The 24,663-nt window shown below is 32.3% G+C and overlaps 4 protein-coding genes across 5 annotated transcripts; 1 reads left to right on the top strand and 3 right to left on the bottom strand.

Annotated features, from left to right (window-relative positions):
* Positions 1–52: 52 nt before the first annotated feature.
* Positions 53–3,217, bottom strand: LOC115699544 (protein WVD2-like 7). Of its 2 annotated transcripts, none has more exons than XM_030627012.2 (9): positions 2,696–3,217; positions 2,109–2,600; positions 1,685–2,011; positions 1,526–1,584; positions 1,344–1,424; positions 970–1,072; positions 803–865; positions 596–706; positions 53–507 (listed from the first exon to the last, which is right to left on the bottom strand). In XM_030627012.2, exons 1-9 carry the CDS (start codon positions 2,768–2,770, stop codon positions 253–255), a joined length of 1,566 nt encoding a protein of 521 aa, XP_030482872.2. In that variant the 5' UTR covers positions 2,771–3,217; the 3' UTR covers positions 53–252. The 2 variants fall into 2 exon arrangements, with proteins under 2 accessions (XP_030482872.2, XP_030482873.2); XM_030627013.2 differs by having other exon boundaries at positions 970–1,045; positions 2,696–3,083.
* Positions 3,218–5,355: 2,138 nt separating this feature from the next.
* On the bottom strand, positions 5,356–10,275 carry LOC115699368 (peptidyl serine alpha-galactosyltransferase). Its single transcript, XM_030626727.2, has 8 exons — positions 9,627–10,275; positions 9,328–9,498; positions 8,241–8,484; positions 7,945–8,145; positions 7,385–7,860; positions 6,786–6,950; positions 6,447–6,690; positions 5,356–6,359 (listed from the first exon to the last, which is right to left on the bottom strand). Exons 1-8 carry the CDS (start codon positions 9,929–9,931, stop codon positions 5,718–5,720), a joined length of 2,448 nt encoding a protein of 815 aa, XP_030482587.2. The 5' UTR covers positions 9,932–10,275; the 3' UTR covers positions 5,356–5,717.
* A 3,801-nt stretch (positions 10,276–14,076) lies between these two features.
* Positions 14,077–17,096, top strand: LOC115701269 (uncharacterized). Its single transcript, XM_030629019.2, has 9 exons — positions 14,077–14,307; positions 14,840–14,865; positions 15,119–15,203; positions 15,295–15,504; positions 16,026–16,145; positions 16,230–16,287; positions 16,388–16,461; positions 16,592–16,680; positions 16,770–17,096. Exons 1-9 carry the CDS (start codon positions 14,209–14,211, stop codon positions 16,837–16,839), a joined length of 831 nt encoding a protein of 276 aa, XP_030484879.2. The 5' UTR covers positions 14,077–14,208; the 3' UTR covers positions 16,840–17,096.
* A 6,008-nt stretch (positions 17,097–23,104) lies between these two features.
* Positions 23,105–24,663, bottom strand: LOC115698888 (uncharacterized). Its single transcript, XM_030626091.2, has 4 exons — positions 24,519–24,663; positions 24,100–24,207; positions 23,573–23,637; positions 23,105–23,474 (listed from the first exon to the last, which is right to left on the bottom strand). The coding sequence occupies exons 1-4, from the start codon at positions 24,588–24,590 to the stop codon at positions 23,327–23,329; spliced, it is 393 nt and encodes a 130-aa protein (XP_030481951.2). The 5' UTR covers positions 24,591–24,663; the 3' UTR covers positions 23,105–23,326.

The following is a 24,663-nucleotide window of genomic DNA, read 5'->3' as shown; positions in this document are numbered from 1 at the left end:
TTTTATTTAGTTATACTTTTGGTTGTGTTTCAAACATTATTTCAACAGTTGATTTGAGGAAAAAGTTGCTTTCTTTAGTACCAAAAGACAATTGAAAACCACATATATCATAGTTCATATCCCAGAATATAAGTCCTAACAAAAGAATTATGTACTCAATACTAATTACAAAGTGGAACTTGGAATGAATTTATGAATTATGTCTAAATTATTCAGGAGAAACTTTTGGCATACATAATATCCGGGGATTCTTCAAAGCTTATATTCGTCGGCTTTCATTAAGCCCTGCTGAATATTTGGAGATCTGTTCTCATGAGTTATCGTAGTCGTCCTTGTGGGCCGTGAAATGAGAGAACAAGTTGGACTACGAGCATTCTTTCCCTGAATCTGTTTAGAGCCATTGCTCTTCACTGGTGGCCTATTGGGAGTTTGAGAAGTTCTCTTCTCAACTTTGGTAGGAGTAGGCTTGCTTCTCAAATTAGGTGATTGAGGACGAGTAACCGGAACCTGTAAAAACAGTTCCCACCAAAGGAAATATCAAGCCTTGTAATATATGAAGTTTAAGGGGATAGTGCATAGGCTTATTTAGCCATACCTTTTTCATCTCATTCTGTTGAGGTTTTCTTTGCTTATAAAAATCAGGCAATGGCCTGGCTTTGAAGCAAAGGCTTGGATTTAAATTCCCAGCTGCTATTTCTGGTTTTTCCTGCGTATATGTTATTGATTTTGGCACTGTGTTATATGCACTTTACTGTACTTTTTCAACCAAATAATGAAAACTCAATCCATGTGAAAGAAATACCTTGACTTTTGTTTGTAGCTGCTCGGTTTTTGCCTCATTCGCATTGAATTTTTCTTCAAGCTTCTGAAACAGATTAAATAAGGAAATGACATTAATAAGTTAAGTCCATACTGTATTAACAATAATATGTAAAACAAGGAAAAGAAAGGCAGAGAAAAGAGCCATGCCTCCTGTCTTTTTGCAGCTCTTTCTTCAGTCCTCAAGCTGAAAGGAGTGGATGAAAATGGAGATCTTATTTTGTTTCTGCTACCACTGAAAAACTTTGAACAACTGGACAAAGAAAGGAAAAACCAAAAGACAAAAGCAAATCGAACAACTCAATACAAGATGTTTGTTTTGACTTTGATTCATACTTGTTACTTTTGATATATATTTTAATGAGGCTTTAAAGTTTAAAGTAGTTTTTGGCTTCAAATCAAATTACATGTCCACAACTTCATCTTTCTAACACAATCCAGAAGATTGTATTTCTTAAAGCTGTCAAAGATACACATGCTTTGCAATATTAAAAATCTATATAAAGAAAAGAAAAAAAGATTACTCTGTAGGGAGCAACCGCCATTTTGGTCCAGATGATTTGGTTCCTGCGTTTGGGGGATTGAGTGGTGTTGTTGTTGTAACCCTGTAAAGTCACAAAATGCAGTCTTGTTACATATGAGTTAATCTTAAACAAAGAAGAAGGAAAAATAAATGGAATAGATTATGAATGTTGTCATGTAGAACCTTCTGTTTGCTGAACAAGGAGTGTTTAGAGTCTGCTGCCGAACCCCATTCTTAGATACCTGCAAGTAGTTTATAAAGAATCACTTTAAGGATACTTGAGAAAAAAAAAAACTGATAAACAAAGTATTTGAAGGAAAAGCTCAGAGAAGAAAGAGGTACCATGTTTGGAGTTCTTAATGGAGTGGAAAGATCTTTATTTGCCTTGGAAGAACTGGCACCCATTCTAGAATTCTCAATCTTTCTAATGACTGATGAGGTTATTCTATTAAGCTCTCTAATGGGGGTGAAATTTATAGCTTTGTGAAGGGATTTTGGAGTTGATGATCTCTTCTTATCAGCCTGCTCTATTACTAGTCTTTTATTCAATGGAGTGGCAGTAGTAGTAGAAGCTGCAGATTTGGTCGATAATCTTGTGAAAGCTGAAGATTTGGTTGAAGATTTTGAAGAAGAAAGAGTTATTTTCTTCTTGGAAACTTCTTGTTCAGGCTGCAAGAAATGCCAAAAATTTTAAAAAAAGGAATAAAATAAAATAATATAAAATAAAAACCATAACTTTGAACTGTTAAAAAAACCAATCAGTCACCTTTGATATGGATTTTTCCATCTTTGCTGTTACATTCAACTCTTTCAGTTTTTCCTCTTCTTGATTTTCAACATTGCTTGAAACTTCAACCACTTTTCTACAGTCAAAAGCTTCGATCTTTGGACAATGCCCATTTCCATTAACCACAAGATTTCGTTGTCCCAGTTCATCAACAACAGCTTCAAAGTTTGAAACTTTTGAATCTTGGGTTGGTTGAGGATGTTTATCAAGAGCAGCAGAGTTTGCCGATGCTGCAGCATTTTCCTTTTCAAGCAAGGCCGCTGCTGCAGCAGCTGCCTTTCTAGCTGCTAAATTCTTGTAATGAGCTTCGAAAAAAGCTTTCTTCTGAGCCACTGAGCCTGGCTGAGAGAACCTCTCAGCCTCTTCAACATAACGGTTATTAGAAAAGGTTGACCATTTTTCCCAAGCTAAGGACTCTGACATAAACCTCCCAAAAGAGATTGATTGCCCAAATGCATGAATTGGGTTCCCCTGCACCACAAAAAAAAGTTACCCAAAAAGGAAGAAAGAAAAACCATGAGAACAGAACCCATCATGTCTTTGATGATTTAGTCACTGAAACTTACCTCATTGGCTTCATTGGGTGGACCAGAAGCATAAGAAAATGGTTGAACTTGCATGAGACAAGTTGTTTCTCCCATGTCTGTTAAAACTCAAAAAAGATCCAAAATTTAACAACCCTTTTGGTTCTTCTTTACTTGTATGTATCTATTTGTGTGAATCTGTGTGTTGTTTTTCTTTCTTTCTTCCGATTAAACACTCAAATCATTTGAATTTGAATTTTTAAACTAAAAATAAAAAAAGCAAAAAGGGAGAAACCTCAACTCCATGTTGTGGGAAACAGTGGCTAAAGGGTATGAGGAAAATTTCAGCCTTTGGTATGAAACCTTTTTATCTATGGTGGGGTCTCCTCCAACCATGTTTTTCGGAAGAACTTCAATCTTTTTCACCGTATAGTGGACCCCACATTTTGAATGCTTCTTCCCAAGTTCCAACGGCCAAATTTTGGGTTAATTTGAAAATTTTTAAAAAAAGGCACTTTTTTTATGAAAGAAAATGTTGTTATTGCCATAAATAATATTACAGCTTGGGTAAAAGTACTAACAATTATTGTGTATTTGAAGAATGAGGACTCACTAAATTATTGTGTATTTGAAGTTGAATAAACCTACTTTTAAGATGTGAAAGGTAAGGTGGTGGACTAAGTTAAGCAATTGAATTTGTTTTTATTTTTTTTTATCAGATGAGAAAGTGTTTTAAGAGAGACAAATTTGGCCTTAATTAAGATTAACTGATCGAAGAAGAAACAACAAAGTTGTTTGTTGGTGGTTAGAATGTATGGAAGTAAGTAGAGAGGGTGAAGATGTAATAAGCTGAACAACCAGTGGTTGCAACATTACCTTAACAAGTCTAAATGTGTGTGTTTTGTGGAAGTAGAACTTAAGAATTAGATGGTTTGGTAATTCATGTTTAACATTTTTGTTAAGAATCAAACTTGGTTTACTCTTTTGAGTGACATTGAGGTTTTTGAATTATATTTCACTTATGGTATTATTAACCAAAAATATACATATTGAAGAGGATTAAGAAATATATAATAATTGTGACTATAGAAGTAAGAGTTTTTTGCGGCTAAACCCTTTTAATTGTTGTTTCACTTGCATTTAGACTTTTAAGTTCAAATTTTAGCGGCAAAATCCTCCAAACTACTGAACTGGTAGCAAATTTAAAGTGTCATCCGATTAACTGTCACTATAGGCTGCTTATGTGTACGCTCTTGTACACATGACACGTTTATATTGGTACACCTAATGTTATTATTTCAAAATTTATTTTAAAATTAAATAAAATTATAAAAATAAAAATAAAATATTTGCAAAAAAAAATATTATAAATTTTAAAATAATTTTTATATTTTTAAATAATAATATTAGGTGTACTAATATAAATTTGACACATATACAAAAGTGTACACATAAGCAGTCTATATTGACAATTAATTGTACAAATAAATGACACTTTAAATTTGTTAGCAGTTTAGTAGTTTGGAGGGTTTTTACCGTTAAAATTTGAGCTTAGAGGGTTAAGTGCAAGAAAAGTGATAATTGAGAGGGTTTAGCCACAAAAATCTCTAGAAGTAATTACTGATAGAATAAATATTCTACATTTATACGTTTAATTTTGTTAATATTTTTATATTTATGCTCTTTATTTTTTTCTTTTTTTATCTTTCAACTATATTATGCTTTCTTTTTAAAAAAAAATAATTTACAATATGTTTTAACTCTTACAAAGTTTTAGACTAAATTAATTTGTACATTATGTTTTAGTGTCAGCGCTCTCTGAGTTATATTTTTATTTGTACAATTACTTTTTATTTACACTCTAAAAATTAATTTTTTTACACTATGTCTCTTTAATTTTTATTTTTATTATTCGCACCAATAACCTTTACAAATAAAATTTTTTTAAGTACGAATCTCTCATCTCTAATATTAAAAAATAAAATTAAAAGTAATTATATGTATGATTGGAACCTCAAATTTTATGGGAGCTGACCTAAAAAATTGAACACAAGACATTTTTCAATGTAATATTTTGGTCTCTTTCACATTACTTGGAGAAACCCATTATCAACAACTTCATTGCAATAACTTAGCTCTACCAACTTTGCTGGAGACCATGCATGCAATTAATTTATTAACTTTAATTTATGTCTGATTCTTCTAACAATGATTTTGTTTTCATTTTTAATTTGGGATCATATATCAAACTTTTTTTTTCTTTTATCCAATTTCAAAATTTTAATAATATCTTAAAGAACTTCAATTCACGTATAATTTGATTATGCTTGAAGTTACTGCTTGTACTGGCAAAACTGATTTAAAGTAGAATTTGACTATCACATTTTAACTAGTCATTAATATCCAAAGAGGACTTCTTATCATTTTTGTTGGACTCAATTAAAAAATAAAATAAAATAAATTGTTGGTGGGGGAGTTTATTTTGGGTTTGGTTTGCTTTGTCGTGTTAAATAGGATTATAATGATTAATAACAAGTCAAGTTAACTTCCAAAACAAAATCACGTGACATATGTGGTGGTATTCAGTTTGTGTCCAAATCTTGACCAAATTGGACAACTACTCACTCAAAAACGACATGTCGTTTAGATTGACATCACTCACTCTCACTCACCTTATACAAGCCATCTAAAACGACATGCCATTGCAAATAAAACGACAACATCTTTAATATATTATTGTCCAAGACAAATTCTGCTAGATATACATAAAGTAAGCCTCTAAAACAAAAAGTATAATTAGGAAGACACAAAAAAATGATTGGAAGTTTATTTATGAAACTCTTACCAGTGAATTCACAAGAAGAAAGATCACAATGTTATCAAAGAATTGGCCTTTAACTCTTTGTAGTAAAACTCTGCATTTAGCTCTGAAATACTTCCAAGTATATACTTGACAGAGCATAATCTTTTCTTTCCATGAAGTTTGTCAATTTTCGCGCTCCTTGGATGAACATTATGCAGCTGCAGCATCAGAATTGTGGATGGATACACCGATCTTGACCGATCAATCCATTGAACCTGAATAGGGTGTCCTTCTCTTGCTTCTATGGTGTTTTGTTCGTGTGCCTTTCCCTTTGCGAATCGAGCACAAGAACAACATAACCGCCACAAAACCCAAGCCAGAAAATGCCCACAGAACAATTATCCAGAACCGCATTGAGCTAAACCTGCTATCATCAGTCTCGGTTGGCTCTGACAATTTCCGAGAATGATTTACTTCTGAATTGTTGTTGTTGTTTTTCACAGTAAAAGTTTCATCAACATGACCAAATTTCCTTGAATATGCAATTTCTTTGGGAGTTTCCAATTTCGGGGGGGACATTATTAAATTGGGGTCCTGGCATTTTCTTCGTTCGTGGTGCAAGCGCAATGCATCGTTGATAGTCTTAATACATTCTATGCTTAGCAAATCCCTCTGATATAATCCTTCGTCAATCTTTTCAAGCGATTTAGGGTCGGGAGGATCTGGAAACTTGGCCCAGCATTTGTTGACCACATCAGTTTCCCTCCAGTTTGCCTTGTCAAAGCTCCAATTACCAACATGAAATTCCAATCCATAATGGAAAACTCTATAATGGACACCGGGTTCGGGAACATATCCCGGGTATATCATGATCTTATTATTAATTTGGTGTTTTAAACCCAACTGCAGACAATAAATAAGTAAATGAGAATTGTATCAAGAAAAATGCTAGTAAAAAAACGCAAATAAAACTTCTACATAGATTAATACCTCTGCTGCTCCAAATGAGTAGCCATACATCTCACTTATCCACCCAGAATTATATATATCGCCAGTGAAATTCGTTCCATAATGACTTCTGTCAGCACGTACTTCTTCGGTTTTATGCAACCACAGTAAAGCGAATCTTCGAAGGTCATCTATATGCATGATGATTACACCCCCAACCTTGTCACAGGCATCGGGATGGCTAGTATGGAGTTGTGCAAGCTCATTGTCACAGCCAATGAGATATCTACAATGCATAAATTAGAGCGACGAGCAAAGTTCAATTTTAGCTCCTAAACAGACAGTATGGAAATGGAAGCAACATTTTATTTTTTGGCTTACTCGTAGGGAGTTGAAACTGGGTGCCCGCGTGCTGCATTAAATTCCCATGGAGTAATTGGACCTCTGAGTATCATATCAGCATCAAGAATCACTATATACTCTGCATCAATTTCGGTATGATGAAGCCAGTGAAGTACAGCAGCTGGTTTATTAATTGCTGGATACCTGATATGGAAAAAAGTAAAGGAATGAATTGCTTGTGTTGAAAAGAGATTTGGCAGAGTTTCACAAGTAACAGATGATATAGCACAAGATTAAATCTATTTATTGTAAGGAACTTGAGAAACACATTCAACTTAAGATGACCAAAAGCATGTTCTTTTTGCCTTCCCTACATTTAAATTGGCAGTAAACAAGGTCAAATAGTAAAGTGAACATCTTTATCTAGCTGGATTGAACAGACTTTGCAGATGAGACTTTAATTTAGATTACTTTGAGATCAAATAGAAAAAAGTACAGAATGAGATATTGGAATAACCATGCACTTAAAAGTCTATTCAGTAAAGTCTTGATTTGGTCTAGTTTCACCCCATCAGATTCTGATGGGATATCTTATAATATGCTTGAGTAACAACTCAAAGTAAAGAGAATAGAATTACCAATCGCCCGTTAATGGATGCCGGCTCATGGAAGGGACTATATGAGTGGGTGCCAGATCAATGCCCTGATATTTCTGCAAATCTTCATTAGTACAGCTAAGAAGTCGTGTAATTTTTCCAGGCTGGCCGCTCAGGTAGAAACTATGCATAAAACCTACAGTTTGCCAATCGAAGTAAGTTGTACACTCGGTGGAGAATAAAGTATGGATTTTTGGACGTGGCTTCTCTGTGGTGTCAATGACCGGTGGCTTTTGTCTATCCTCCATAAATTCCAAACTAGCTGGAGACAAACGCTTCGGCCTTGTCAGTTCAGCATATTTCTTGCTCTTTAGAAAACTCAAGTATTTTGACCAACCCGGCTTAGAACAGCCATATGCTGCATGTTGTGCTAAAAGACCGTCATTTAAAGTGTTAATACATTCTACGCTAATATACAGAGCACGCTTTTTATGTGGATCAGTTTCCATTTGCTCTATCTGCAACAAAAAAAGTATCTTAGAAGTCCACTATGAAAAACCATAACACAGTTTTTCTCTTGGTTAAAATCTTTGGTTACATACCTCTCTAGGATAAGGAGGTTCAGGGAAGAGTTTCCCACATTTGTAAACAATGTCGTCTTCGTGGTGTTCTAATTTGCTAAAAGACCAATTTCCCACTTGAATTGGCAAGCCATAATGAAGAAGAATAGGCTCAACGCCTTCTCGTGGAACATAACCTGGGTATAGCATCAGATTATCATTGATCTTGTGTCGAAGTCCTGCCTAAAAATCAAGGAGGATACAAATTTAAGCAAGTAATTAGTACTAAGATCATTAAAGGTAAACTCTTGTTTAACAAGAATATTGTTCTAACTTACTTCAGCAGCACCAAAAGAGTATCCATACATCTCACTGATCCATCCTTTCCCATAAATGTCACCAGTAAGATTTGTTCCCCAATGAGCTCGATCTTCTCGCACTTCTTCTGTTTTCGAAAGCCACAAGGGTGCTAGTTTCCTAAGATCATCGATATGCATAGCTAGAAGCCCACCAACTTTATCACATAGTTCCGGGTGTTTAGTGTGCATTCCAGCAAGAGCATTATCGCATCCGACCAAGTACCTGAAGGATAAATTCATCATACAAATAATTATGCATAGCTAAATTAAAAGAAAACCAAAGGCAAAGGCAAAATACATCTCCTGCTTCGAAAATTCCCTAAGTAGTTCATAAACTAATGTGGAAACCACCAGACCAAACATATCTAAGTAACTGAATATTCAACATTAGTCAAGTCTGCATTATCAAAACTTTACAGTCAAAGCATTGTATGATATTTTGGTTGTGGTATGGCATGGTTTGTTTTGTTCGGTGGCTATATATGGAGGATCTCTAGACCACATTTTGAGCCATTTACATCAGATAAATTCTTTTACTTTAGATATTAAAGAAATAATTTTATTGTGAACATTACTTTTTTAATATCTTTTAATATTAATATGGAGGGTCACAGTTTCTCAAGCTAGCAATGATAGTGATGTTGGATTGATCTCTTGACTTGGATTTCCTCTTTATTTATTTTTAGGCTGACACTGTTTGGCTTTATCACTCTCTATAAGATCTTCTATTTGTATTGAACTCTTAAATCATTGTTAGAGAATAGTACTAGTTTACTTTCCAGTTTTCTTAGCTTGTCCCTAATCATGTTTATAGTACCACCTATAAGGCTTCTCGTGAATTAGCAATGCATGCACTCTGGATGGATAATGAACCAGGATTTTCGTCTATCATTCTTAATGTACTCAAGTTTGATTATTTAAGTGATCATTGTTCAAAAACAACCTTAACTGTCAAAGCAATCTAAAATTTGATTTTGTATGGTTATGGCTTAATAAGATTAGCAGGATTGAAATTGTCCTTGACATTGAAGTAAAAGGGCATTGAAAGAAAGAAAGAAGGAAATACCCATAATATGCAGCAACAGGTCTGCCTTTCTCAGCACCAATTTCCCATGGTACAATTGGGCCTCTAATGATCATGTCAGCGTCCAAAATCACAACCCAATCAACATTTTCTGCATCTTTACTATGTTTTAGCCAGTGTACTACTCCAGCTGGTTTGTTAATTGCAGGGTACCTGAAAACCCATACATATGTAAAAAAAACAACATTAAAGGCATTGAACCTTAATTAAACCCAAATTTGGAACTAATTGATTGATTAATTATCCAAAAACACAAAAACCAAACAGAAACAATTGATTACCAATCACCAGTTTTGGGGTGTTTGCTCATAGAAGGGACCTCAAAAGTAGGAGCCAAATCCATTCCTTTGTAATTCTTCTTCTCCTGGTCCGTACAGCTGAGGAGACGGGTAAGTGGGCCGGGTTGACCCGATTTCTTGAAGCTATGAACAAGCCCAACTGTTTGCCAGTCAAAGTAGTTCTGGCACTCCACCGAGAACAGTGTGTGGATTCTCCATGGAGCTTCCTGCTTCGTCTCCTCAACACTCTCAGCCCCATGAAAGAGACCCACCACCGCCACCACCATCAAAACCAATAATTTAACCATATTTGGTCAAAATCAAGGCCAGAATTCAAATGGGTTTTGTCTCATAGATCTAAAGTTTACAGCTTTATTGACCAAAACAACCAAAAAAGAGAATAGATTGTGAAAGAGAGAGAGCTTTGTTTAAGTCAAAATCTGAGTTTTTTCGATACATGATCTTATAATATAGAATTTAATTGTGGATAGTGGGAGAAAAATGCAATAATTAAATAAACAAAAATTACATCTTTCTCTTCTGAATTTTATAAATTTTTTTACTGAAGATCTCTCTGCTCCTTTTATTGTTTTCGATTAATTGTATGGAATCTCCCAAAACCAAAATGTAATTGTATAATGTGTTTTTGTGTTGAGCTGACATTTTTTCTTTTTAATTTATTCTATGGCTATGGATCTTATGAACGCGCTTTTTGCAGCGATTGAAACACACGCACTCTTTTGGACTTGTTAGGCAGGCTGACTTTTGATGAGCTTTGAGAGTTTGACTATATTAATTAATTGAATAGCAATGCACTCCTTTATTATTTTGATGAGGATTACTCAACATCTTCTTCTTTCTTTACCTTCTTCTATTATTTCTAGGCTAAAGTAGACTTCCTTCCTTACCTTCTTCTATTATTTCTAGGCTAAAGTAGAGGTACGGAACATGAGAGCGAAAGTTAAAAAAGGAAAGCGAGAATATAACTGGCAAGTAGGGAACTGAGGCACCAGTCGACTCTTTTGCCTTTCACTCCAATTAATCTACAAAAATTTACATTTCTGCTTCATTGAGTGGTCTTCACTCACTCAATTAACATCGTTGGCAAACTCAATCCATAGAATCAGTTTTATTTTTATTTCCAAAAAAAAAAAAGTATTTCTTTATTGATGCTATTATCCCTCTAAATAACTATAATAAATATTTAGTAATGAGTTTTCTGTTTTCTACCACAAAGATTGAAAATAGTCCTTTGATACTGACTCAAGATGAATGTTGGTGGCATGCTTAACACATACAAGTACGATTAGAAGTGGTATAGACTACATAAAAAAATAATAAGCAACAATATTTTTTAAGATAAATCCCAAGGAGCCAAAGTGACTGAGCTTGCAATAAGCGATTCAGTAGCCAAAGGCTATGAAACGTAAGTGTATTCTAGTACTTTAGTATAATAGTAATATTTTAAATTTTTTGAAAGTTCTCAATTTTTTATAGGCACAATTTATAGTGTTGAGATTTGAGAATCAAATCCTTAATGAGTTAATCTTCTTAACTTGAAATGACACTTCAACTATACTAAATATTACTTTATGCTAAAATACAATTTTGTTAAATTATCTAATTATTTTATATTTTATATACCATAGTAATTTATTTTTATAGAAATTATACATATGACAAAATTATAAGAGTTTACTTTTTTATAGCATAAATAAATAATATTATAGGGTTATGAATTTTTTTAATTTTTTTATATTTATATAGGCTTTTTATGCCATATTTTTGTAAAAAATGTAAAAATATAAAACAATAAAATTTGATAAAACTTGTAATAATAAGTTTTGCCAAAAAAATCGTTGGTACTCAAAAAGTCACTAGAAAAGTTACCCGAAAAATCATCGTTGTCGGAAAAGTCATTGAAAAAATCACTAGAAATAGATATCTCAAATATAAATAAAAATAGAATCAGTTATATAACATAAATAAAAACAAATAACTCAAACTTGTTATAACTAAAATATAACCGGTTATGTAATATAATAAATCAAAACAAATAACACAAAATAACGCAAATCAGTTATAATTAAAATAGAACTGATTCAGTGTTACTCAGATTTATAACAGATTATTTAGCAAGCTCCAATGGTTGAACGACAAAAACTTTTTCTTTGGCGTGTGGCTAAGAATTATTTTCCTACTGGAGAGCGTTTAAGTGTTATCTCAAGCTACATCTTGGATCCCAGCTGTCCGTCTCGTGGTATCCGCCAAGGTGATCCACTTTCAACTTATCTATTCATTATCTGTGCTAAAGGTCTATCAGCTTTAATTCAAAAGTTTGAAGAGAATAGACTCCTCCAAGGGTGTCGCGTTGCTCATCGTGCTCCCTCACTTACACATATGTTCTTTGCAGACGATAGCTACTTATTTTGCCAAGCAACAGGAGGTGCGGCTGCTAGCATCTCTAATTTACTCCAGCTATTTGAAGATACATCTGGTCAAAAAGTGAATACCTCAAAATCATCCATTTTTCAGCCCCAACACAGATGGCCCTACCTGCATCCAAGTCTGTTCTACTCTTAATATGAATGAAGCTCTTGAAGGTAGCCTCTATCTCGGTCTCCCCAACATCATTGGTCGAAATAAAAAACCATGCTTGGCTTTATTAAAAACAAAGTGATTGCGCGAATTAATAGTTGGGATGGAAAATTTTTGTCTCGTGTTGGGAAAGAAATTCTCCTTAAAACCGTCATTCAATCACTACCCACCTATGTCATGAGTGTATTTCTTTTACCACTTGGAACATGCAAAGAAATAGAGAGACTAATGGCTAGCTTTTGGTGGAAATCAAACTCTAGCAAAGATCGTGGTATTATCTGGATGTCTTGGGAGCGTCTAGCCATTCCCAAGGATGAAGGAGGTATGGGGTTTAGACGCTTACATGACTTCAATCCTGCTATGCTTGCGAAACAAGGTTGGCATCTTTTATGCAACCCCGATTCTCTTGCTGCGAAAGTTTATAAAGCCAAATACTTTCCACATATTGACTTTCTTTCAGCTGAACTTGGTAATAATCCAAGCTTTGTTTGGCGTAGTATTTGGGGTGCTCAAGAAGTGGTTCGTCTAGGAGCTACTCGGGTTATTGGTGATGGCACTAACACTAGCATTGTGGGCTTCCCTTGGTTGCAGAATCCCCACAATAGATTCATCACATCAAACCATCCTAGACTGCAAAATAATGTAGTCAGCTCTATGATGAAAACTGATGCCCGTGAATGGGATATGAGGTGGTGTCGGACTTGTTTCCATCTCATGAAGCTCATATTATTCTCAGAATTCCATTGACAAACACCACATGGCCTGATTTTTGGTCTTGGATAGCCGACCACAGAGGCATTTTCACCGTCCAAAGCGCCTACAACCTGCTGCAATGTGAAAAACCAGCAACTCCAACACAAAATAACTCTGGTTTTTGGTGAAAATGCTGGCATTTAAAGATCCCACCTAAAGTGTTAAATTTTATATGGCGTACTATTACTAATTCCCTACCAATATGTGTAAACCTTGTAACAAAACATGTGCCTATCTCTGTTGAATGCTCCATATGTAATGCACACCCTGAGACTGCAATCCATGCCCTTTTACACTGCACTTTTGCAAATTCTTGCTGGCTTTTGTTCAACATTTCGATCAACACAGTTGCTTCATCTACTTTTGGCAGCTGGTTTGAAAATCTGTAGCAAACTAGTGATATGGATCAAGTTTGTAGGGCTGCTATGCTATGTTGGGCTATATGGAAATCTCAAAATCATACCGTTTGGAACAAGCGCAAATCTACTGCAAGTGATGTTCTAGCCTCTGCTTCTATCACTCTTGATCACTGGCGAAAAGCTCAGGATAAATTTACTCTATCATCTCTATCTCTCAATAATAGTGATGATGGAGCCGAGCTTTGGACTAAACCCGCTGAAAACCACATCAAGATTAATATAGATGCTTCACTTTTTCATCATGAAAATCCTTATGGTTTCAGAATTGTAGCGAGAGACAATTTGGGCAAGTTTATTGAAGCTAAAACATGTTACAAATTTGGCACTTACTCTGGTGAGGTTGTGGAAGCTTTGGGGATCAAGGAAGCTCTTAGTTGGATTAAGAGCAACAATTGGCAAAAAGTACCATTAGTACCTAATAACAATGCTCTTCATCAAAACATAATACCAAATAAGCATATTCCTCTAAAACTAAATCAGAATTAAAATAAGATTAGTCATCAAACCTTAGTTAAACATCCTTACTCTTTTTACTTACATAGTCATAAAAGTTGTCGTTTTTGTTCTTCTGATAAAATGAAAGTTGTCGTTACAACAAAAGAAGGCCCAAAAGTAAAAGGCCCAGCTTAAGTTGAGGGCCCTCTCTCGTGGTATGATCCGAAAACTACTCCACGTCAGCAAAAAGTCAAACAGTAAAGTCAAAAGAATCTAACGTGGCCAATTCTAATTGGCTGAGCTGGCGTGGTCGAAGAATAACAGTGGAGAAAACACAATTTGGAGGGAGTAAGATGTAGAAGAAGAAGAAGGAGAAGACGATGGTGAGGTGGGAATCCAAATGGGTTGCTCGTTTCTTCTTCTTATTCCTCTCTTCACTGCTTATTCTCCAATACCCTTCTCTTGTTTCTTCGATTCAGGTATGTTTTGATTTATTGCTTTGAACAATTCAATCTGGGTTTGTTTCGATTTCTCTGTTCTGTTCTGGGTTTATTCTTTTGTTGAATATAACAATAATAATAATTCTTAGTATTTTTAATCTTATAATTCCATAAAATTCGGGGAATGGCTAAGATCTTTGTGCATTAGACATGGGTTTCTTAATAGGTAAGGTGATATTTAGTTAATAAGCTCAAATTGCTACTTCAAGTTGATATTTATGTTTCAAGATTTGCTCATGTGAATTTTGGTAGTGAAGATCATTTATTCATGTATTAGTTATCACTATTCTGTATGGTTTTTGCTCAAATGCTTACTAATTTCACATACACATTGTGGTGAGTTGGTGGTTATTAATTGATAAATATACCATTGTTGATTACTATTTCCCTCTATTTGTTTAAGGGTTCCTCCTTGCTGGGTTATTTAGATTCTAATTGATTCTATCTGTGAACTTGTGCTTTCCAAGTTATTCAATTCTATCAGTTTATGGACTCTTTTTTTTTGTCACAGGGTGATGAGGGATCTGCTACTTCACGGTAATTTGGTTAAAATATTGTTTTGAATAAAGATGTAATCTGACATTGGATTTGGTATTAGTAGTTGTAATTTTAGTTATTTGAAATTTAAAACTTGGGCAAACCAAATATACGATCTTTGTAATTAATAGGATTAGGGAACCAGAATCGTTGGTTGAGTGTTGAATAGGATTGTGGACTTAATTCATAGAATTATGATCTTTGTGAATTGTCTCATCAATGTTTGCTTTGGATTTATGTTTTTAATTTTCAGAAATTTAGTGGAAGAGATTGAAGATGCTGTTGAGGTACATTGTTCGAGAGAAAGGAGTAGGGCAGCATCGAAAATAATTGAGGAGGTATTAGAATAGTCTGTGTACCATCCATTTTTCGAACTAGGCTGCTTGGCTTGTTAACTTGTCGATAAGTTTATTTCATCTTTTGTTGCAGTATTTGATTCCATTTATTGAGAAACATCAGTATCAGATTCCAAAAAGCTGCAGGCTGCACCCAGACAATGATCTGTTTAGAGATCAGGAGCAACACAAGATCCGTATTGATGTAGATGAATGGAAATGTGGATACTGCAGAAAGAGTTTTTATGAGGAAAGATATATTGATAAGCATTTTGAACAGAGACATAATAATTTGCTTAATGTGGTAAGTTGTAAATTCCCCCAATTCACCCATTTTTCTTACCATAAATTATTCAACCTGTGCTCAGTTATGTTATCTTGCACAATTTTTATTTAAGGAAACGAAGTTGTTTTGTCTTCAATTATTTCATGCATATATAGCCAATTACTTTATGTTTTAAGTATAAAATCAGAATGGATAACATAAAACATCAGAGTTTATGGAATAACCATAACCATAGCATCAACATATACCGAAATTTGTATGTGCACATTCGATGAACAAGAAGCAGTTAGATTAAACCATAACCATCTCAGATGTTAGAATATACTAGTAAAAATTCTGGTATAAACATGGCATTTTTTCGTTGATCAAAGTCATAAAAGATTTTCCTAGATTTTAATCTATATTTGCTCTTCTTTTAACGAAGTTTTCAGTCCATTTAAGTTCTCAGCTGTGTGTGTGTATTAGTTTCTTTTCCCATTCTCTGTTGGGAACCATGATCTTGCGATTCGGTAACATTTTATTCACTGTGCTTCATGCAGAGTCACGGCAAGTGCTTGGCAGATGTATGTGGAGCATTGCATTGTGACCACCATATTGGTTTGCCACAAAAGACCAAGTGCAATCCTGCTGCTTCTGCAAGGAATAAACATTTGTGTGAGGTGGTGTTTGGTTCTAACAAATTTATTACATAAATCTTTTAAACACTCGTTATTAATAAAGTTTAGCTTATCAATTTTATGCAGAGCATTGCTGATAGTTGTTTCCCAGTTAGCAAAGGCCCAACATCAAGTCGTGTTCATGGTATGTTTTTCTTCCTCATACTTGCAAATGTTTTAATGAAATTGTAGATTAATTTTCAGCTTCTTATGATACTGCTTTGGATCATTGATTGATTTCACAGAATTCTTCTTACGCCAATTCTGTGATGCTCACACTTGCACTGGAAAATCGAAACCTTTCTCTCGTGGTCGCAAGGTAAGTTTACAGTCTAAGGACCTTAATGGGATTCAATTATTACATTGAAGATAGCAGTTAGTTCTCATTTTTTTTCAATTTTTCTTCCTCCTGTAACAATGTATGCTGCTCATCTATTATGTATGTACAGAAAAGAATGAACATACTCTACATCGTCATCTCCGTTTTGACAATGTTGCTTCTTCTGTTTTTCTATACCTTCATTTACTTGTACCAAAGGTATGTATCTATCTATCTATTCAATGTCCTAGTTTGTTAAACCATTTTAAGTACATTTCTAAAGGTGGGTTTTTCCAATTTTTCGGCAGAGGGGTGAAAACGGGAACACAAAATCTGAGACGCGTATCGCAAAGTGGAAGGAAGAAAAAACCCTCTTAGCTGGTACTCTTCTGCAATGCAACAAGGATAGAACAAAAGAATTATTTGTATTCCTGCTTCAGTTCTGTTTTTCGTTTTTCTTTGATAAGAGTATTCCTGCTTCAGTTCTATACTAGAGAAGTGAGACAAGAGAGAAGCTTGTTTTGTACCAATAAAAGATCATATTGGTACTCTTCTTCTTCTTCTTCCATTTTTCATTGTAACATAAACCTTTGAAATGAGTAGTAGTCAACAAAGAAAGAGCCATTTTTTTCAAACTAGAATTCTTGCCTAACTCTATAATATTTGAGGATCAGAAAACTATAACAATTGTTATGTAAGTATTTAGGAAGGACTCCAATCTCAAATCTTGCCAAAGCGAACCAACCTCTCATGTTGATTGAAACTTTTGATGAATATTCATAAAAAGCAACTTATTATTCATTTTCTTCTATTTACTATTTACTTGCACTGTGTATCTATACTATACTATATGTATATAATTTAATTCTTTTTTCATGATTTCTAATTCTAATGAAAGCTCAGAATAAACAGTTAAACACAGTACAACAAAGCTTTGTGTAGTTGCATTAAAAGAGTAGACAAAATGCTTGGTTTTTTTTTTTTTTTTGGTTAGAGAGTAAATAGCTATCTATAATTCTTTTATGAAAAAATTTATAATTGTTATAAATATTAATAATTATGTGGATGTCCAAATCTTTTATTTATTACCATGAATTGTAATCAACATTCCTCTTTTCCTTAGTTTCCCTTTTTCTTAGTTTCTTAATATCTCACTCTTGTATTTGTATAAATAGGGGTTCACCCCATTGGAATAAACAACTCAGAAATTCTCATTCACTTTCTCTTTCTCTCTTCATCTTCTTCTTCTTTCTTCTCATCTACTTTATATTATATTATATTATTTTATAACACGTTATCAGCACGAGTCTCTGCCCAAGCTTCAAGCATGAATCTCTGCCTAAGACCCAATGTAAGTATTTAGTTAAAGTTCTTGAATTGTTTCAAAGTCACGATACACTAAATATATATTTATATATATACTCATCTGACTGAAACAATTTCAATAATCATTTGGTTTCCTTTTTCTTTTTATCTATATATCTATATATTATATATGTATGTATATGTTTTTATATATTTATTATTAATTTCATATATATATTATGTTCTTATCATTCATAATATTTACAATATATGTGTGCCTATGATATGATAGAGAAAATCTATATAAATTATACATATATCCAAAAGATTATGCATCCTCGATAAAATATTGCATATATCGTGATGATTATGCGTCCTCAATAAAATCTTGCATATATCCTGAAGATTATGCAAACGTAATATTCATTATATAGTTGATGGATATATAATGAAAGAGATGAATACATATTTATATATATGTTCTTGTATTCTTTGAGGACAATGAAAAGTAATCTAATATCGATATAGATTTTGACAAACATTTCATGAAGTAAATGTTTTATATTTGTCAAAAAAAAAATGATTGTATTTATGTGAATACAACTAAAGAATCATTAAAAATGATTATTATTGATGCAATTTTATAGTGGGTTTTGAATATCCAAAAAGAATATTAAGAAAATTGCATTGAAACATCAAAGTATAAGAATAACAATGAGCATGACTAATGTTATTTAAATACATGAGGCATGTATTTATTGTTCATCATTCCCTGCAGAGAATGATACGAATTGAAGTCAATTACTTTTAAAGATTCCTCGTATTAGTCATGTTATTATACATTGTTATTACTTGCAATGTTGGAAATTATTGAATCTGACATATATTAAAGATTAAATTTTGCATACATCTTGGAGACTATGCAAAAATTGCATTCATATATTCTTTGAAATATCGTAAAAGAAATTGTTGAATAATTTCTTATATTTTATGGATGAACAAGTAATAAATTTTTAAGAAATTTATAATAATGTTCTACTTGTTCAACGTCATTCCCCGAAGTGAATGTAATGATTTTAAATAATCAATGATATTATTTACTACTCAAATATTTCCAGAAAAAAGTGGAAACAACCAAAAGATGAGATACCACACACAATCAAAGTGCATGAAATTTATATATCATGTGTGGAATTGAATAATAGTGGCCGCGTACCTGTAGTACGGACATACTTATAATCAAGATAAAAGTATACTTGATTATTGAATAGAATGTGAATTGTACAAATTTATTGTAAATTTAGAATATTTAAATATCATTCCCTAAAGAGAATGAATAGACATGAAATTCTATTTCAAAGAATATAGATTTCACATATATTGGCAATGCCAAAAGCAAATTAATATATACATATTTTATTATTTCTTGAAATCAATAGTTTCAAACTATTGTTAGTACAGGATATGTATATATATAGTTACTATATAATTCAGTTTGCATATTCCCAGAAGTGAATATATAACTTACTAACATTTGTTAGTGATCCAATATAATCAAAGTGATAAAGAATCACAAAATGATTATTTGAAAAGCTTCCTGAAGAAGTCTTACATACAATTGCTACTTGGAGTAGTAAAATATATTTGTATGTATCTAGATGTATAACTTTTATCTAGTTATAAAAGTGATAAGAAATAACTTATTATATGTACTGGTTGTACATTTAAATATATAATATATCAAGTCATGATAATTAGACTGATGAATAGTCTATTAATAAATTAGACGACTTGTTAAAAAGATACCAGGAAAAATGAATGATATATTATGGTTATATCTATTTGACCATTACAATAACATGATGAAGTTGTCATGTATCTTTTAAATTATACACATCATTGAATTGATGATAGTGATTCCTGAAGAAATATAAAGTTTGATAAACATAATAGTGACTCCTGAAGAGTGTATATGTTTTGGAGAATAATATAATTATATTATTCGTGTATATAAAAATGAAACTTGTAATGATTATGTTGTAATGAATTTACATTACATTTTGAAAGTTTCATTGAAATACAAAATTATAGTGAACCTGAAGTTCATGAATTGAATTATTTTGACATGATCAATCATATGCAATAAATTGTCAAAGAATTTGACTAAATTTTGTTGAAGAACCAGAAGATTCTTCTCATTGTTAATTTATAAGGCTCAAAAGAAGAATGTGCATATATTTGCACATAGAAAATATTTAAATTATATTTCCTTAACAATCTTGAGCTATTGTTAGATTTTTATTGCATAGTTTCTTATCGATGTGATAAGATTATATAATCATGCATTTACAAAATGTGTAAATTTATGTATTTCTAATTATACACGTATGACTCATTCTTAGAAATGAATTAAGTTCATAAGGATTGAACTTGAAACTAAAGTTTATTGAACCTAAAGTTCAATGTCATATATTATATATGAGTTTAAACAAATATTGATTCATTGTGATATATTGAAATCCCTACAGGTGTATTAATATTATTAGATATCACAATTTTTAAAAAATCTCTCGATCAGGGGGAGAGAAGCAGTTGGGATCGATGATAATTTTTGAAAAATGATCCTTGCACAAAGTATATAAGAACAATATAGTTCAAAATGATATATACCAACTGCAAATCAATATTATTCAAAGTTGAGATAGAATGAGTTGAAAACGCCTGAAGCGTAAATGAACAATGTAGAAATTATTAATAAATGTTCATTTGATTTGCCCTGAAGTTGTTAAATCTAGAGGTACTCATGGAGATACCTTATTGTTATAAAGTATTAAAATGATAACCGTGATGAAAACGGTACTCGAAAAGACTCCCAAGAGAAGTTAGACATAACACATTTGATCATAATTGAATCCCTGAAGTGATTCTATATAGGTACCTATAAATGATAAACATATTTGAAAAATATGTAATTTAAAGAGATCTCTATAAGTTATGTCAATATGGGAGGAAATTATCATTTATTGAAATTTTTGTCGACAATAAATATTGAATGTTTGCATATGCAATAAACTAACATGAGATAGCAAGGATCATGGTATTAGATTTGTCGAGAATCATCGACATACATTTTGATTTTTGGCCAAAATATTATGACGCAATCCAGGCAAATTTACTCACATAAAGTGAAGTAAGACCTGTAGGGTGTGCAAATAAATATTTCTAATGAAAAATTTGCATATATGTATTTGTACATAATGAATTGTTGTACAAAGTTTGCATAGACATGAGATTGATTGAAGTAAGGCTTAAATATTGAGAAAATATAATCATTATTTGATTATAGCCTGGAATATATTTTATAAGGATTTATAAGCGTCACATAAATGTTGCAACAAAAGATTATTTATTTGGAGCTTTTAATATAGTGAGAATTTGAAATAAGCCTTATCTAAAAATTCTAGAAGAATTTAATACATGTCTTAAGTGATATAAATTCTAAGTCGCGCGCACTATATGACAAATATCTTTGTATGAAATAAAGACATGTAAGTAAATTATTGTTTGAAAACTACGTATGGTTGTCTATGCAGTATAAATACGTAAATTATACGTTGTGATAGACTCTTGAAGAGTTTTTGATTAATTGAAGAACAAACTTTTATTTCTTTTGTATATCGAGAAATATTAAATGTATAAAGTTTGTTCATTAGTATTGAAGTCTTGAAGTACTTCATATGTATTAAGAATTATAGATATATGATCATTTGATATGAAAATTAAGATCATACAACAAGATGGAACAAATATATGGTATTGGAGTACCATCATTGTCACAAATGAAATTTATATTATCATTAATGTGTTATGTTCATATCTACTTGAAATGTTAAATTTTAGTATGAACAAGATTGTATATACACATGAATGATACAATTAGTTGGATAAATATTAATGTTCCACGAACCCCTCATCTATAATTTAGAAGTCCATACATACTCTGGGAGAGTTATAGAAAATATATGATCAAAGATTATATATGGTGATATTTTAAAAGTGATAACAATAATCTTATGAGATATATTATCACCAAAAGAATTATGGATCATATGTGCATGAGGGGGAGACATATTCATGTTGCACTCTTTTTCCCTTAGTTCAGGTTTTGTCCCAATGGGTTTTCCTGGCAAGGTTTTTAACGAGGCAACTTGTAAATAATTATGAATATGAAATACATATTGTACTCTTTTCCCTAGCTCAGATTTTGTCCCACTGGGTTTTTCTAGCAAGGTTTTTAACGAGGCAACTATAAATCATGTTAACATACTTGCATTTTATGAAGCAAGTAGAGAATGTGTGTGAGTGAGATCATTGGCATAGCATATTCGGGAAACATATGGATTGCACTCAATAAAGAAGTATCAACCCAAGCAATTCTCTATGGATAATACTGCTTGCATCGTTCAACTAAAAGGAGGTACATTGAAGGAGATAGAGTTAGAACACATTTCACGAAATTCTTCTTATACGCTTCAAGAAAATGCATATTGGTGTTCAACATATTCAATCAAGTGTCAATCTTACAAACTTATTCACAAAGCTATTACCAACATCAACATTTGAGAAGACGGCAGACAAAATCGAAATTCGTCGATTAGAAGATCTCCACAAATGCCTAAATGAGGGGGAGAGAGTTAGTTTACACTATACTCTTTTTCCTTTGACCAAATTTTTCAGCAAGATTTTTAATAAGGCAGCTATTATGGACATCCAAGGGGGAGTGTTATAAATATTAATAATTATGTGGATGTCCAAATCTTTTATTTATTACCATGAATTGTAATCAACATTCCTCTTTTCTTTAGTTTCCCTTTTTCTTAGTTTCTTAATATCTCACTCTTGTATTTGTATAAATAGGGGTTCACCCCATTGGAATAAACAACTCAGAAATTCTCATTCACTTTCTCTTTCTCTCTTCATCTTCTTATTCTTTCTTCTCATCTACTTTATATTATATTATATTATTTTATAACAATAATATTGTTATTGGTAATTTAAAGTGTGTAATACTACAATTATAAATGGGTTCTTATATTACTTTTTTAAATAAAATAAAATATGTTTATTTTTGTTAAATGAATTTCATCTAATATTATAAGGCACAAAGCCAATGGAAATAGTCATAGTCAATAACACAAATGTAATAGCTGCAAATATGTTGATTTGATTTTGAATTACATTTATACGTTATTATATTAGATTAATAAATGACTTTTTGATTAATCAAAATTGGATTAATTTAAACATACTTTAAAAATATACATATATGTATACTGTATTTTCTTTGAATTCTATTACTATTAGAATTGAGAATTTACTATACATTTTTGTGTTATTATTCGGTATTAGCATTAATATTCATATGATCACTTGCAAAACACTATACCATCTCTCTCAAACTCTATTAATTGAACAAACAAACAAAACAAAAAATAGCCAAAATGAACAAAGCTACAACAACAGTTAAAGCTTTAGAAGATTGGAGGAAATTTCATCTCAATCATTTTCTTTTAGGTGGATCGCGGCTAAGTCTGTGCTTTTTAAGCAATTTGATGTAATTCCTCATGAGGTTAAACTTGTTGGTTCCCAAATGATGAAAGTAATCCCATGAATAAATTCCAGTTTTATGCAAGTCATCAAAGATTATCCTGAAATAGTGTCAACAACCCTTTAAAACTATCAGTACTATATATTCACTATTTTAGTGACACAAACAAATTTCATAAGCTTACTATACTAGTTGTACCTTACCCCATAGTTTCCCACAGGTTCTGCAGACATGATTCCCACTTGACTTCGACCCGAAATCACCTGATTAAGGGTTCATGGTGTAAGCTTCTCACATTTTTTTACTAAAAACAGTTATAAAGTTTTGCTGCAATATCATATTAATGATCCCAACTCCCACCAACTATGTTGCTATAAAGTCAAAAATCCTATGATGAAATTAGCAAACTTTGAAAGTATTAACAAAAAAAGATCATTAAGATTTGGTGCAAGATATGAGTTACAGGGATCACACCATTGACTCTGATTTCCCCCACTGATCAAATTATTATAAAAACAAAGAAAAATTATCCAAGCAAAATCATTGAATTGACCAATTAAGCTTTTATGGTATTAGCTAGAGAAACTTTCATGAGCTTCAAGGGGACTAAACATTATCAATGTTTTATGATCTCAAACTATCCCACTAATTAAAATGTTTCAAAATCAAAGGAATTATCTCTAATAACAAAAATTAGGTAAGAGTAAAGAAAATTCAGCATTTACCTTCTCACCCCCAATTGACCTAACCCTTCCATCAGCAGCTGGACTATATATTCTTAAAAACTCAGCTGACAAGTTAAATGCACTGCCATTGGAAAATTCCACTTCTACCTGAAACAAAAATCACATACATTGTAATAATAAATTCTCCAAAACAAAATTGGGTTTTTGAATTTTTCACTTCAGACCCCAAAGAAGGGGACAAAAATCAATTTTCAAATAAAGCTTGAATTTTTCATCTGATAAACTGAAACCCATATAGCATACTCATCTACTTATCTAAAAAGTATCATGAAAAGAAAACCTAAATTCTATGTCAAGGCATTGAACTGAGATTGGAATCACATGCTAATTTATTAAAATTAAGTAGATTAAGAACAGACAAAAAGTGAAATTTAACAGAACTAGAACAAAAAAATTACACATTTTGGAGCGTGAAGATAGAATTTGGTCAGGCGAGGAGCATCGACGGTGGTGTAAAGCCTCCGAAACATTTTTTCTTCTGGTTTTTCAGCCTCTTCTTCGTTTTGAGTTTTTTTCTTTTTTTTGAAAGTGTACAATGAGATA

The sequence above is a fragment of the Cannabis sativa genome, chromosome 8 (genome assembly GCF_029168945.1).
Source record: "Cannabis sativa cultivar Pink pepper isolate KNU-18-1 chromosome 8, ASM2916894v1, whole genome shotgun sequence".
Classification (NCBI taxonomy): Eukaryota; Viridiplantae; Streptophyta; class Magnoliopsida; order Rosales; family Cannabaceae; genus Cannabis; species Cannabis sativa.
This window is presented reverse-complemented; position numbering and strand designations above follow the sequence as displayed.

What these genes read in the sequence shown, in the direction of transcription:
- LOC115699544 (XM_030627012.2), bottom strand. Translation starts at nt 2,770, where the DNA reads ATGGGAGAAACAACTTGTCTCATGCAAGTTCAACCATTTTCTTATGCT. An exon ending in CCTTGTTCAGCAAACAGAAG is followed by an intron (nt 1,425 to 1,525) that starts GTTCTACATGAC and finishes GTGACTTTACAG; the next exon opens with GGTTACAACAACAACACCAC. An exon ending in TGGCGGTTGCTCCCTACAGA is followed by an intron (nt 1,073 to 1,343) that starts GTAATCTTTTTT and finishes TTCTTTGTCCAG; the next exon opens with TTGTTCAAAGTTTTTCAGTG.
- LOC115698888 (XM_030626091.2), bottom strand. Translation starts at nt 24,590, where the DNA reads ATGTTTCGGAGGCTTTACACCACCGTCGATGCTCCTCGCCTGACCAAA. An exon ending in GGTCAATTGGGGGTGAGAAG is followed by an intron (nt 23,638 to 24,099) that starts GTAAATGCTGAA and finishes ACCCTTAATCAG; the next exon opens with GTGATTTCGGGTCGAAGTCA. An exon ending in GTGGGAAACTATGGGGTAAG is followed by an intron (nt 23,475 to 23,572) that starts GTACAACTAGTA and finishes ACACTATTTCAG; the next exon opens with GATAATCTTTGATGACTTGC.
- LOC115699368 (XM_030626727.2), bottom strand. Translation starts at nt 9,931, where the DNA reads ATGGTTAAATTATTGGTTTTGATGGTGGTGGCGGTGGTGGGTCTCTTT. An exon ending in AACCTCCTTATCCTAGAGAG is followed by an intron (nt 7,861 to 7,944) that starts GTATGTAACCAA and finishes TTTTTGTTGCAG; the next exon opens with ATAGAGCAAATGGAAACTGA. An exon ending in CCAGTTTCAACTCCCTACGA is followed by an intron (nt 6,691 to 6,785) that starts GTAAGCCAAAAA and finishes TATGCATTGTAG; the next exon opens with ATATCTCATTGGCTGTGACA.
- LOC115701269 (XM_030629019.2), top strand. Translation starts at nt 14,209, where the DNA reads ATGGTGAGGTGGGAATCCAAATGGGTTGCTCGTTTCTTCTTCTTATTC. An exon ending in GGAATAAACATTTGTGTGAG is followed by an intron (nt 16,146 to 16,229) that starts GTGGTGTTTGGT and finishes AATTTTATGCAG; the next exon opens with AGCATTGCTGATAGTTGTTT. An exon ending in TTCATTTACTTGTACCAAAG is followed by an intron (nt 16,681 to 16,769) that starts GTATGTATCTAT and finishes ATTTTTCGGCAG; the next exon opens with AGGGGTGAAAACGGGAACAC.